The sequence below is a fragment of the Leiobunum rupestre genome, chromosome 3 (assembly GCF_980474605.1).
Source record: "Leiobunum rupestre chromosome 3, qqLeiRupe1.1.hap1, whole genome shotgun sequence".
In the NCBI taxonomy this organism is placed as follows: domain Eukaryota; kingdom Metazoa; phylum Arthropoda; class Arachnida; order Opiliones; family Sclerosomatidae; genus Leiobunum; species Leiobunum rupestre.
In genome coordinates, this window is record NC_143386.1 from 71,729,162 (window position 1) to 71,743,589 (window position 14,428).

The following is a 14,428-nucleotide window of genomic DNA, read 5'->3' on the forward strand; positions in this document are numbered from 1 at the left end:
CGTACATCGTTTGTGGTTTTTGTTCAATTTGGCTCTTGTTTCAAAACCATTCCGCTTGGAGTCAGCTCGATAGTTTTGTTTTTCGCTATTTGCTCTCATCTCTTCATTGTATTGAAGTAAGAACTTAGGCTTATAACTCAACCGATTATTCATTCTTTTGTGGCATGAATACGGTTTCACCTAAATCTTAATAATTATTAAGAACTTTTTTGTAGCGGCTCAGAAAGCCGCGATTATGTGCCCGTATGTCAAACGTAATCGGTATTGTGTTTTGTGACGAACAAACCGAAGAAGAAAATAACAGTGAATCGAACGCTTTAGGCCTAGGATCTCCTACTGTAGGAAGCAAACGAAGGACATTAGCAGAAACAAGTAACCATCAACACTCTAAAAAAGCAAAGTGTGACCAAACTGAGATTGTCAAGATGACAGACAGCACACATCAGCAAAAGAAAACCCCATTTTCACCTAATGTGATATCGGGCCCTAATGGGGTTAGCAAAAACACTTCACCACTATCAAATAGCAAACCAAGCTCTGCAAAGAAACTTATCATTAAGAATTTTGGTAAGAGCAATCAAAAATTAATTTTCCCTTAAAACTGAACATCTGTTTTGGTTTCCACTACATTACGTGTATTTGTTATTCCATCAAGTGACGAAAACTTTCCTTATGGTCAATAGATTTATCAATTTTAACCTCAATTCATTTGTCGTGCTTAGTTGCTACTGCAAATTTTTTGGGTTTTTAATTATTAATATTACATCTGAAGATGGTTTTAAGTTAGCTTTAAAAAATTAATTTGAATCAGGCTAGAGAAATGTAAAACTTCGCACTGTACCATACCATTAATTAGATGAGAATTTGGCTCCTTAGTAGTAAAAATAAATTTATTTAAGACCTGGGTTGTCTCTGAAATCATTGAGTCTAGTCAAATGATCTAAACTAATGGAAATCAACTTAAGCAACTACATAAATAGTGAGAAATAACAAAGTAAAATTGATTTAATAAATGATAAATTCTTTTTAATAACACTCAACATGGTTGGATTCTTAAATCTTGTACCTGCTTTGAAAGTTTGAAGGCACATATTAAACGAGTCAATCATAAGCATAAAGAATTACATTAAATTAGTTAATTAGAAACGGTCGCTGCTGTGTACGAAGGAAAACAACCATAGAAGATAGCAAGTTTCTCATGAGAGGAAAGGAAAAGGATAATGTAAAACAGATCCTCCCAGCTTGGGAAATTCAAAATGTCGTTTAAAATTAGAACCGATACAATAACTTTGGTTAACTATAATTTTAGTTTATATTGGCATATTGATTATTTTCAATAATAGAGTATTTCGAACCTATTGATCGTTTTATTGGTTTGTTTGTCTGACAAGGTTAGGAGACAGAACCTCTGACTTCTATTTACTTTTTAAAAAGCTTTGACACTTGTTTCCTTAAAATACTCCGTAATTGTCTTGTGGAAAGAATCATTAGATAAATTTTGTTGTGAAGAGTTGAAAAACGTTTAAAGTAACACAACTTAGGTTTAAAAGTAATTAAATTTTATACTAGCAATTTTTCATTGGAAGTCTAGCTATAGCGTTTTTATAAATAATAAAGTTTTTAAGTTAAGCTGACCTATATCTATACTAAGTTATTAATCACACAACTTAAGGATAATTACTTTAAGCATGAATTAATCCGAGCGGTCACACATAATTTTTGAATGGCATTGTGGATTTGTCATAAAAAGTATGGGATTTTTCCAAATGTCCGACCCCTTGAATTTATTCATATACACCCTTGAACCCCTTACTATGATGTGGCGGCTCTAAAGGCAGGAATTCAATTTATAAATAAAAATTGCCCTAAAGGCTGCTCTACAATTAACCTGAGAATTTTTTTAAATTCCAAAATCTCATTTAAAAAAGAGACAAGTGTCAGATGTTTCATGGTTGTATATGAATAAACTCATGCTTAGTTTTAATAGACTCTATAAGAAAAACTGTTTCCGACAACTTCTAAATATATTTTTAAATACAAATTTATGAAAAGTATGATTTTCAATAATAGTGCTATTTAAATATTATTATTAAGTTTACCTTCTTGGTATGTCACAAGATGTTTTCTGAGTTATATGTATTTTTCTTAATAGATAAACCAAAGCTACCAGATAATTACCAGCAACATACGTGGGATAAATTAAAAGAAGCAGTGATTGCCATCCAAACATCTCGTCCTATTAAAGCATCTCAGGAAGAGCTTTATCAAGCTGTAGAAAATCTTTGTTTTCACAAAATGGCTTCACAATTGTATGAAAACCTGGGAATACTTTGTGAAAAACATGTTAAATCAAATGTGGAGCAGTTCCTCAAATATCCTTTTGATATATTATTTTGTTAACAACTATGAAATCCTCCTGTTAAACTTAGTTTTTGCAAGCCATATGCTTCTGATAACTATTTTTTGAAACTATGCCCGAGTTAAAAAACCCTGTGGTCCTATAATTACTACAATTCACTATATTTAAAGAGAAATACTGTGATACTCGGTAATTTCTTGAAATGTCCTAGAAATTTGAGTTTGTATATCAGGGTTAAATTGCGATTTAAATTTAGTGATTTTTAAAATATATCATGGATTTAAATCGCCCATTATAATTGAATGTATTTATAAAAAGGTACAAAGTTGACTCATGAGCAGTATCAATTCTGAGAAAATTAAGTTATTTAGTTAGTAATTAGTAATTAAATTTAATGAAGATTAATTTTAACTTATTTTACATTCCCAGTACTATAAAATTATTAAACAATGTCCCAAGAAAAACAGGCATTAAACCTTCAAATCAATAAAAATACAATTTTGTTTTAAAAATCAAATGATTGACAGGCCCTGTAGTATGTTTTCAAAATACCGAGCTGCAAATTTTGCAACTGAAAACTATTGCTATGACCTTTCAGTTAGCGACTGCGATTAAGAATTGTATGTTTGTGCCTCAAGTGAGAAATAACAAATGAACAAAAATTTACTGTTAAATAATTTAACTTAAAAATAAAATGTTCATTTCTTAAATATTTGAAGGGTTATTGCATATATTAAGCTGAAATTTTCCCGTAAAATTTGTATTTGAAAAATGCTAGTCCTATATATTAAAATTTTGTGTCCCGTATAATCCTATATATTGACAAGAATAATCCTATTGTCCCTATAAGGAATTAAAATTTTTGCTGAGTTCCCTGCAAGTAAGAACATCTATAATACTTGAGAGGAAAGGCAACATATCTTTTCTCAATCGTGCGTTGTTGATAATATTTCCTGGTATCATGTGTTTACTGAGATTCTCACCTTTCTAATAATACATAATAGCAGATGTATTAATTTATCTCTTATCTTACTTTACAGGCTCGAGGCACTTTTCTAAAGGCATTATTTTCCCATACAGCACATCATAGCTCAAATTATATCGCCAGTATTTGACTAATAATGTAAAAATTACATTGCCTAGCATTTTATTTATCAGCAGTGTTTTTTAGGAAGTCATTATAACAACAAATGTTATTTCTTCTCCCAAAATGTATATGAAAAATCAGCGGGAGCCTACCAAAGTTTAATATTAGCAGTATAAAAATATGAACACCTCTTTAAAGGATATATACATACAGAAGTTTTAGCAGATATTTTTTTAGTAGATAAAAAAATCTTGTGGTTTTTACTACCTTCAAATTTTTATTTGATAATATCTTTTATATTGTTCATCTTTCTAATGAAATAAATATATTAGTTTTCATAGTTATTAATTAGTTCCAAAAAATATCCTTAACCAATAAACACAGAATCAATGGACGGCGTATATTTCTTAAAGCTCATGAATGAATGTTGGCAGTTCCATTGTAGACAAATGGTAAGATTGATGTTTTTCTTGTTCTTACAAATGATAATAATATTGTCGAGAATTTATTTTTTCTTACTGAAAATGAGCAACTGTAGCTTTGAGTTCTGATGAATTTGCTTGAAGCTTTCTACAAACAGCTCAGTTAAACTAGGCAACGAAATTTCCTTTTTGCTTTGCGTTAATCTGGGCTGCATATTTTCCCTCTATGCAGACACTTGTGTTTTTATAATAGGAAATCATCTGCTTAGTTTATAATTTCCTGTGTTGGCCTTTTGTGACTTTGTCATTTAAAATGGCTTTGAAATCAAATCAAGCATATACTATAAATCAAAATCATGCTTGTTCAGTAGATCAAAATCATTCATGCACCATAAATCAAAATAATTATAAAGTTGTAAAATATCCATTATTCTAATTAACAATTAAAAAGACTTGCTATTTAATTTTTAGGTTAATATGATTATATAATTTTCTATTAATGTCATTTTTCTTAATCTTTTGGTTTAAGTAATAGTTTTTTGTACCAGTATTATCATTTAATTTTTTTTAATATTCATTTTATTAGATTATGGTGAGAAGCATATTCCTTTTTCTAGACCGAACGTACGTCCTTCAAAATCCAAGTATATCATCTATCTGGTAATGTTATAATAATACTTCTCTAACAATGATTTTTATTTCGCATTATCTAATTTTTACATAACTTTTAGGGATATGGGTTTGGATATGTTTCGCATACATATTATTAGTAATAGTCTTGTTCAGACTAGAACAGTGGAGGGTCTTTTATTGTTGATTGAGAAAGAGAGAAATGGAGAAGCTGTGGATCGTGGGCTTCTGAAGAACTTACTTCGATTGCTTTCGGATTTGCAAATTTATCAGGAAGCCTTCGAGGTTAGGTTCTTACAGGCAACTGAACAACTTTACCAGGCAGAAGGACAAAGGTTGATGCAAGAGCAAGAGGTTTCTGCTTATTTAACACACACTGAAAAGAGGCTCACCGAAGAATGGGAACGACTTCTTCACTACCTAGATCATTCTACTAAGTAAATTTATTTGTTTTTGTCATCAATAAATCACGCTTGTGCTAGTGAAATTTCATAACCCTAGATAAAAAATTTTAATGTGTGGTTGTTATCATTGCATTGACAAGTTAAGATACAGTGCGTTCATTTGAAATATCGACACTTGTATATTCTCATACCATGTATGCCAATTCTCTAACAATTTGTCAAGTGGGCTTATGTAAAATTCTAGATTGGTGATAAATTTAGTACAGTCAAAACTATGCCCATGTGGATTAACCGGGACCCTCCCCCATACACAGTTGGGCTATGACACTGAATAGAGCATTGGGCCAATTTCAGCTTAGGAGAGTAATAGACCTTTACAATAAAAGCTGTTGAAATTTAGAGCACTTTATCCCTTTTTTGAGTCTGGCAATATGTTTTATAATGCTGCAGTTTATTGCATCTTCTTTCTATTGAGGTACTTATTATGTCAGTTTCTCATTTCATTAAATATTCTGTTTTTGGCTTAACTTGATCAAATGTTTAAAAATTCCAATGTGTTTTTAATGAACATTTTCCAAAGGGAAAGTTGGCTAAATTATTAAATAAAATTGTGTGCAAGTCCTTTTGTGTAAATATTAAAAATATATATATATTTTTGTAGGAAACCTTTAATTCATTGTGTAGAGAAGCAACTTCTAGGAGAACATCTGAAAAGTATATTGCAGAAAGGCCTAGATCAGTTGCTGGATGAAAATAGAATACAAGATTTAACTCTTCTGTATAGTTTATTCTCCAGAGTTAAAGATGGATTAATTGAACTCTGCATACATTTCAATCAGTATATTAAGGTAAGAATATCGTACTAATGTACTTTAGCCCCCATTACATCCCTTTTAAAACTACTTCACATAACTTCCTTTATCAATACTTAGCCATAACTCTAATAAGCTTATAATAAATTTAATTTTCTTAATTTTTTGGGTTTTTAATTTAGAAACGTGGCCGTGTTATTGTAACAAATCCCGAAAAAGACAAAACAATGGTGCAAGAACTTTTAGATTTTAAAGATCAGATGGATAAAGTCGTTTTTCTTTGTTTTCAAAGAAATAAAAAGTTTATCAACACCTTGAAAGAAGCATCAGAATATTTTATAAATCAAAGGCCTAATAAACCAGCTGAGCTAATAGGTAATTCTTTGTTTTTGTTCTTTATGCCTTAGAAAACTAAATAACTTGACATCCAGTGCAACATTATTTACCTTATTTATTTTTTATCAATATCTGGCTATTTTTTTATTTATTTTGTTAATCTGAGTTCTAAATTTGATTCTAAAAAAAGCAAAAGTAGTTTTCGAAAATATTTTATGAACCATTATTTATTATAATTCATTAACAATTTGGTTGTTAGTGCAGTAAATGAATGAGCCATTTCAGGCTAAAACTTATATTATTACATATTATTATTATTAATGAATATTGGGCTACACCCACTTTCATTAAATTTGCAAAGAATATTTTTAATTTCCTTGTCTAAAAATATATTGTAGCCACAGAGTTGCACCCTTTAAATGGTATAATTTCTAACACAGCTAGATGTAAGAATGTATTTGTTTAATAGAGATGATTGGCGGTCATCATGGTAATATTTTCCCCTGGCAGGAGAAGAGTGTATTTAAAACATCACCAACCTACGCTTCAATCGCAATTGTAAGCTTTTGGGAACCAATGAGATACTGGGCTGATTTGGTTTATTTGTGGGGGAAGGAGTTTTTGTCAAGCATGAGGGAGGATAGATAGCAACACTAAAAATTGATCCAACATAATCATTCTCTCTAAATTTTTATAAATACATTTTTGAGAATTACTGAGTTTCTCCCATTACATTACATATATAACATTTCTTGCTAGAAAAGTACTTCTAGGCCATAAAAAGTAAAATTTAGTTTTGATGAATGCTGTTATTTGTAGACTTACATAAGTAAATTAATCTTGTTTTTGTCTTTTTCAGCAAAATTTGTTGATTCAAAGCTGAGAGCTGGAAATAAGGAAGCTACTGAGGAGGAACTTGAACGACTTTTAGATAAAATAATGGTTCTATTTAGGTTTATTCATGGTAATTTATCATATTTTAAATTTTCCTTTGTTTTAATAGTTAACTTATTTTGAAACCCCTAATTAACTTGGATGAATAACATTTACCAATTTCTTTTGAAATTTAACTGTGAATTTTTTTCTAGTAGATCAAAGAAGTTTAGATTTTTTTAGTGAAAGTTACTAAGATAAAGTATTTTTAAACTATTGAATCTAGTTTATTGAACACGCTGGTAAACTATCTGCATACTCTTACTTGTTATGAAGAAAGTAAACCTATTTTAAAACTTTCGTTGAAAGGTGGCTATTTAATTTGGTACTGATCCCTGTAAAATCAATTTTTTCCAAAAATGGTTGTAGACTTTCTTGGTGATAAATGAATACCAGGTAAAATTAGTTCATAATGTAATTATTTTAAGAGTTAGATTTCTAACGAATAAGCTAAAACAGGTCTGTTGTAGGGCTTCAAAATTATTGTTAAGCCTTCAAAAATTCATAGTTCTCAAGGCTTAAGGTCACCGATAGTATTAAGGCACCAATATATCTCCAGAGTTATATCCATTCAGAGGAAAATAATTTTAGTTATCAGGGGATTGTTGTTTTTTAAATATTGTTTGTCATTTCTGCAGTCCATGCAGAAATTTAATCTTATATCGCATAATTGAAAACAATTTTACTATTAACATTAATATTATTGTTATGATTAACATAATTCATTTTATGACAGTTATGGGCCCACTCTGCTCATTTTAGAGAGGTTTGGAGCTATTTAAATCAAAATGAATGGTTACTTTAAAATAATTAAGAGTGGAGCTGTCTCTATATTTAGTTATTAATGAGCAAGAGTGATCAAGAACAAATTTTAGATTGATTAAATGAGCAGAGAGGAGTGTCTATTTTGGGGGACTTTAAAGATGAGCTAGCGCTCCACTTAGTGTTAGATTGAGCGAGAGTAGAGCTGAGCTGTCTATTTCAATCTTAAAATCTTGACAAACTGACGAGTGAATGAGAGTTGACGTTAAAAGCGTGTATTCTGGGCTAGTAAATCTACGCCCCAGTATTTATTTTGTTGATTATATAGGTAATGTGATGGAATTAGTTAAGGTTTTCAGTTTTTAAAGATTAACTCAGTATTCTACCTTTGTTGACCTGTTTGATGAGACAAGCAAAATTTATTTTTTCTTTGAGCTGAGTATTAATTTCACAAATGAGCAAGCTGCCTCACAGGTTTAAAAAATTAAAAGAAGAAACGAGATGAGCTCTCTGTTAATGTGTGTTGGTCATTCCACAAGAGATTTCTTTTAAAATTAGTTTTTGAGATGTTAGACATTGTAAAATGGCAAAAAATGACCTTGCCCCCTGAAATAGGCAAGTAAATATCTTAATGAAAATTATACGATTTTAATGAAACCAACCTAGATTGAAAGACATTTTCCAGCGCGTTCCATAAATAAAAGTTGAAAAAAATTACATTAGATCCTTAACCTCTTTAATGTAGGTTTTTGATCTTTGTTCTTAACCTTGGTTCTTTTTGTCTTATTTTAATTATTTCAAATTTCCTGGATGTTTTTCAGTAGATAATGCTAAAATCCCAGTAAAATATTTTTAGTTCTTGAGAAATATAATAATTTATATAACCCCATACCAATAACACACGTTTTTTTAAATCCTATTAAGTGTTAAGGAAAATTATTTTTTTTTAAATTTAATCTGAAAACACAAATAGATTTAAAATGAGCAATGTCTCAATAAAATCAATGTTAAGTTAAAAGGAACTACCTATGGACTGCATTGTAAAGGATGATAAAATAAGCGAATAAGTAGATTAGTCCATTGTGAAAAGGGATAATAAAGCTAAACCCTAAACAAATTTGAAGAAATTTAAAAACTTACTAATAGCTCGTACCGATAGGTTTTAGAGTGAAAAATTAATTTAAATTAAATAAAATAGCCAGAAATTCCAATGGTAGACCGGTTTTGTCCTATTTGGGACTCGTCAGTACCGTGCGGGAAATCTAGCTTGCGACTATAACACCAAATAGAGAAAGTAAGCTTAAATATTAAAAATTTCAATACAAATTGCATAGCAATGGAAAGCCGAATAGGGGGAGAGTGGTGGAGATTAGTATATACGCAATGTTAAGTTAAAGGATGATAAAATTAGCGATTAAGTAGATTAGTCCATTATGAAAAGGGATAATAAAGCTAAACCCTAAACAAATTTGATGAAATTTAAAAACTTACTAATAGCTCAATAAAATTAGACAATTTTGATCTTACATTTTTGGGGTCAAGTTCATTTTTGAAAAATAACGGAAAATGAAATATTGGAAGTTACCACACTTTTTAAAGAAACCAAAAATGTGGTTGACCACTTAAATATTAATAATAAAACTGGTTTGTAATAAAATTTAAAATAATCAATTCAAATTAATAGGTGTCTCTATAAATGAAAAAATTTCAAAGTATAAAATGTTTTTCTATGTATCACGACCATAAATAATTTATTGGCACACGAGTTTCGCACATGGACTTGAATTCCAGTCTCATTCGACTTTAGTGTGTACTCTATCTTCATTAACTATAACTAGAAGTGTGAAAAAACATTTAATGTGACCTCATTTATTGTATTATCTATAGGATAACATACTTTTTGTTATTGGTATTCCAACAAGGAAATTTTAAATTTGTGTTAAATATATTTTTTAAGGCAAAGATGTGTTTGAAGCTTTCTATAAAAAAGATTTGGCAAAAAGACTGTTAGTTGGTAAAAGTGCTTCTGTGGATGCAGAGAAATCAATGCTTTCAAAACTAAAACAAGAGTGTGGGGCAGCTTTTACGTCTAAACTTGAAGGAATGTTCAAAGACATGGAACTATCCAAAGAGCTTATGTTAGCCTTTAAACAGGTTTGTCCATTTTATGTTATATATATATGTTCTATAAATTTTAAAATTAATATAATTATCACAAGTTTTTCAATTAAAAGCTTAAAAACCCACTGATTTGCGCAATTATAACTAAAGTTGGTATAAAAAAACTGCTACTTAATTTTTTTAAGCCATGAAGTAACAGCTTTTTTAATAAAAGTAAATACAATTTTTAGATTGCATAATTTACCCTTTTGATTAATTTCAGTTATCAGTATCATGTAAAAATTAGCATAATGAAAATTTGAAATGTGGTTTAAAGGAAAATAAGCTTTAAACAAGACCAACAAAGGTTTAAGTATAATTAATTATACAAATATTTTTGTCTTTTTTACAGCATCTTCAAAATGTTCAAGTACCTGGCAGCATTGATATGAGTGTAAATATACTAACAATGGGATATTGGCCCACTTATCAGCCCATGGAAGTTCACCTACCTAGTGAGATGGTTCAGTACCAAGAAATATTTAAAAAATTTTATTTGGGAAAACATAGTGGAAGAAAATTACAATGGCAACCAAATCTTGGACATTGTGTTCTGAAAGCCGACTTTCCAGGCGTAAGTAAAATTACTTTTGTGATTATTTATTGTATCCTTAATAGCTTTCTTACGTGGTAAACCAGGGATGGATATCAGATAAAAAATGGTTAGGAACAGGGTAGGGGCCTCTTGAAGCAACAAATAAGGTAGAGTAAATTACTTCTACCAGATATAGACTAGCTTGATGACCATTTGATCTAATATATTGCTGTGACTGGCTCGTAATAAAACTGCGGGTGTAAAAATATTACAACCCTTGGCTATCTTACAATAAAATTTATTTAAATCTGCAAAATTTAAATGTAAGTTCATCTATGAGTTATTCAATATCAATATAGGTGGACTTATTTATTTAATGGTACTTTCAATTAAATGAAAATTGTAAAAACCTTGTCTATAACTGTCTAATTTTAGATCTACTAGTCAAAACAAACATCCTGCATATTCCTTTATTTAGATAATTATTTAAGAAATCATGTCAAGTGGATAACATTATTTCATTTTTTTTAGGGCCTCAAAGAACTTCAGGTGTCACTTTTCCAAGTTTTAGTTCTTTTATTATTTAACGATGCAGAGAACTGTCTATTTGAAGAAATTAAACAAGCAACAGCAATTGGTACGTTTAGTACCGTTTATTTTTCCCCTGACATGTTCAATTTAAATGGATTGAAATTAAATCCGTATAATTAGCTTTTAAATTTTTTTGCCTTGAAAACCAAGGTTAAGAATTAAATTTTCTCATAAAAGCCCAGTAAACTAATGACGTAGTTGATTATAAATAATAATGTAAAATATATATTAGATAAAATTATCAGCTAGATATACTCAAACTTTCATTAAATTTGACCAATATATTTTTCTATGTTAATTTTCAGAGGATGGAGAGCTAAGAAGAACATTACAGTCATTGGCTTGTGGAAAAGCAAGAGTTTTACATAAAACTCCCAAAGGTCGCGATGTTGAAGACGGTGACAAATTTAGTTATAATTCTGAATTTAAGAATAAGCTTTTTAGGATAAAAATTAATCAAATTCAAATGAAAGAAACAGTAAGAATATTTTTTTTGTGTAGATTCTTATCAGTTAGTACCATAGTATTTTTTATTACAGCAAGAAGAACAGAGCAGTACTCAAGAAAGAGTATTCCAGGACCGTCAGTATCAAATTGATGCTGCGATAGTTCGTATAATGAAAATGAGGAAAACTCTTACTCACAACCTTCTCATTACGGAACTCTATGATCAACTCAAATTCCCAGTGAAGGTACTTTTTTGTTAAATTTTTTTGATTCTGGTGGGTTGTAAATTAATTTTGCACCCTTTTAGCACTCTATATAGAGGGTTTCTGTGATAACCCCAATGAGTTGTAGAGTTAATTTCACCCTGTCTCCTTTTAATCCATTTTAGTAATAAAGTGAAAGTACTAATTTTTTTAATTTTTTTTGGAAAACACTTATGATTGAGGAGATCCACTTAATTAATTTCATGGCTTTTCTTTTAAGAATAATTATTGCTCGCAACACCCTTCTCATTCATTTATTTTTATTATGAAACAAACCCGCACTATTATAAATAGAAAATTAGTATACTTGCAAAAATATTTCAACTGGGAAATTTTTGTACTAATTATTAAGTTAATATTTAATCTTCTCTATTTTCAGCCTGCTGATTTGAAAAAGCGCATTGAAAGTTTAATTGACAGGGATTACCTGGAACGTGATAAGGACAATCCAAATCAATACCACTACGTGGCATAACAATTTTTAGGAATTCAAAAATTTTAGGATGAAAAACTTTTTTTTTTGAAACTTTAGTGCATTTGCTAAAAAAGTGCTCGAAGAAACTGAATACAGTTGATTAAAACGTATGTGCGGTGGAATATTTTATGGGAAATTGAAAAACCAAATCTCTACTTGTGTAAATAGCATAGCTTCAAAATCTTTATACTGTCTGTTAAATTAGACAAGCCCCGACTAAAGGCTTTGCTAAACTGACAATATGGATTCTTTTCACTATTTCAAAGCATATGTATTTATCTGTGTAAATACTTTTCTTTCAATTATGCCTCTCAAAAATTTCGAAATGAGTTGTAGTTGCATCCGAAAGATTTGTAGTTTCGTCTTTCATTACCCTTTCACTGAGAATATTTTAACCAGGGCCCTCCATCTAAAACATTTAACAGAATAAAATCTGTTAGTTTGAATTTTACTATTAAAATTCTTTAACATATTCTTTAGTTGAATTTTCTAATATAGTATTGTTGCTAATTTACACAAAACATTGGAAGTATCCTAAAATAAACTTAAGTATTCTACTACTACTAGTTAAATTTTTGTAGTATCCATTATCAGAACACATATCTAATTCTGGGGATGCAAAGAATCTAAGTAATGCATACAGTACACACTAAAATCAGGTAAGTTTTCGGACTCTCTATATAGATCACAAGCTATATTCATTTGGTAGTTGTATGCATCAAACATTTATCTTTGGGTTTGTTCTTTTCTCAATGTCAATCCTCTAAAATTGGTTCCACATGAAATTTTACAATAAAAACAAATCTTGAAATAGTTTGGACGTTGACTGTTTTTTGGCCAGTTAAATTATTAAATACAGATTTTTTTATGTTGAATAATTTAATTAATTTGAAATCAAGATGCTCGTTAAATCTTTTGACAACTGACCTACTGTCTCACCAGAAATTCATTATATTATGTGTTACAAACTCTTTTGAAGGTTAAATCTTTTTCACCCAGGACCCCAGAAACAGATTCATGGGGTCATTCGATCGATCCATGACCAACACTCACAACATGTCCTTAGATTTTATTGAAATTTCATCCAACACGTTATTTTAAGCAAATACGTCATTTCTGGGTTTATTTTTTGTCTAATGCACGGTTTCAGAGATTTTAAACGTTGAAATTTTTAAGTAATACTTCTATGATAGAATTACTAAATTACTTTTAAAACATTCCATCTGCTTCCAAAACTCAATTTGGGTCTTAAACCTCTAATTCCAGTTTAAAACATTTGATCTTGGCATGTAACAGCACTTAAAATTTAAATTTAATATTTTTGGATTTCCCCAGATATGTTTTACGAAATCCCTAAGCATATTCATTTCTTGAAAAAAAATTTTTTAAACCATTTACCACTAAAAACCGGCAATATTTTTAAAACGGCAGAAAGTGTTTTGGTGAATACTAATAATACTATGAAGATTTTAGTATCTCCTAGTAAAACAAATCAGGGAAATTAAAATGTATCAAAAAGTCAAGTGTTTTAAATTTACTTAAAGGCTTAAGAAAAAAAATTTCTAGGAAACCCAAGACAGCTAGTCTCTTCAAAATCAAAGCATTATTAAAAAGCTATGTCTGATCCCCCTTGTTACAGGGGTCGAGATGATTTTCATGAAATGACAAGGGGTTTATAATTAATTTTTTGATTGCTATGTTTTTGAAAAATATGAAATTTAAATGAAAAATCCCTGTTACACACCAAAGTTAAAATATTTTAAACTACATTCAGAGGGTCAAGCAAGGGCTATGTTTTGAAAAGTACACACAATATACTTTAAAACCAGCTATGATATTTGACAATTTGGTAATAGTTAGTGTAGGGAGCTGTTGGCTCGCGTGGCATGAAGGGCTTGCCACCACCCTCCTATGCATTGTAACCCGGCCACCTGTTTAAAGGCATTATAAGTCGCTAAATGACTTGGGCCTAAGGTGGTGAGGTGGTGCCTTGGGTGTTAGCCTAGCTTATTATTATTTATTTATTTAAAAAGATATCACCTTGACTAGTTTACAGGCAAGTGCATTTTTAATGTTTTCTTTCTTCTAATATCTAAAAATTAAGCAATTGGCTTTTTCGCATAAAATAACTGATTAGACAAAATGGTAAAATCTAAGGAAGTAAGGTTGACATGGTATATCCATCTGAATGACCTGCATGTCATTAACTGAA

The 14,428-nt window shown here is 29.9% G+C and overlaps 1 protein-coding gene across 1 annotated transcript; it reads left to right on the forward strand.

Moving 5' to 3' along the window:
* The first annotated feature begins 97 nt into the window (after positions 1–97).
* Positions 98–12,776, forward strand: Cul4 (cullin 4). The gene is made up of 14 exons (XM_090169126.1): positions 98–567; positions 2,153–2,372; positions 3,829–3,898; positions 4,455–4,528; positions 4,600–4,935; positions 5,564–5,750; positions 5,897–6,089; positions 6,910–7,014; positions 9,703–9,899; positions 10,258–10,479; positions 10,972–11,077; positions 11,337–11,509; positions 11,571–11,723; positions 12,121–12,776. The coding sequence occupies exons 1-14, from the start codon at positions 246–248 to the stop codon at positions 12,214–12,216; spliced, it is 2,454 nt and encodes an 817-aa protein (XP_090025252.1). The 5' UTR covers positions 98–245; the 3' UTR covers positions 12,217–12,776.
* The last annotated feature ends 1,652 nt before the right edge of the window (positions 12,777–14,428 follow it).

Coding starts and splice junctions, on each gene's coding strand:
- Cul4 (XM_090169126.1), top strand. CDS start 246: ATGTCAAACGTAATCGGTATTGTGTTTTGTGACGAACAAACCGAAGAA. Junction 568..2,152: donor ACTTATCATTAAGAATTTTG/GTAAGAGCAATC, acceptor TTTTCTTAATAG/ATAAACCAAAGCTACCAGAT. Junction 5,751..5,896: donor ATTTCAATCAGTATATTAAG/GTAAGAATATCG, acceptor TTTTTAATTTAG/AAACGTGGCCGTGTTATTGT.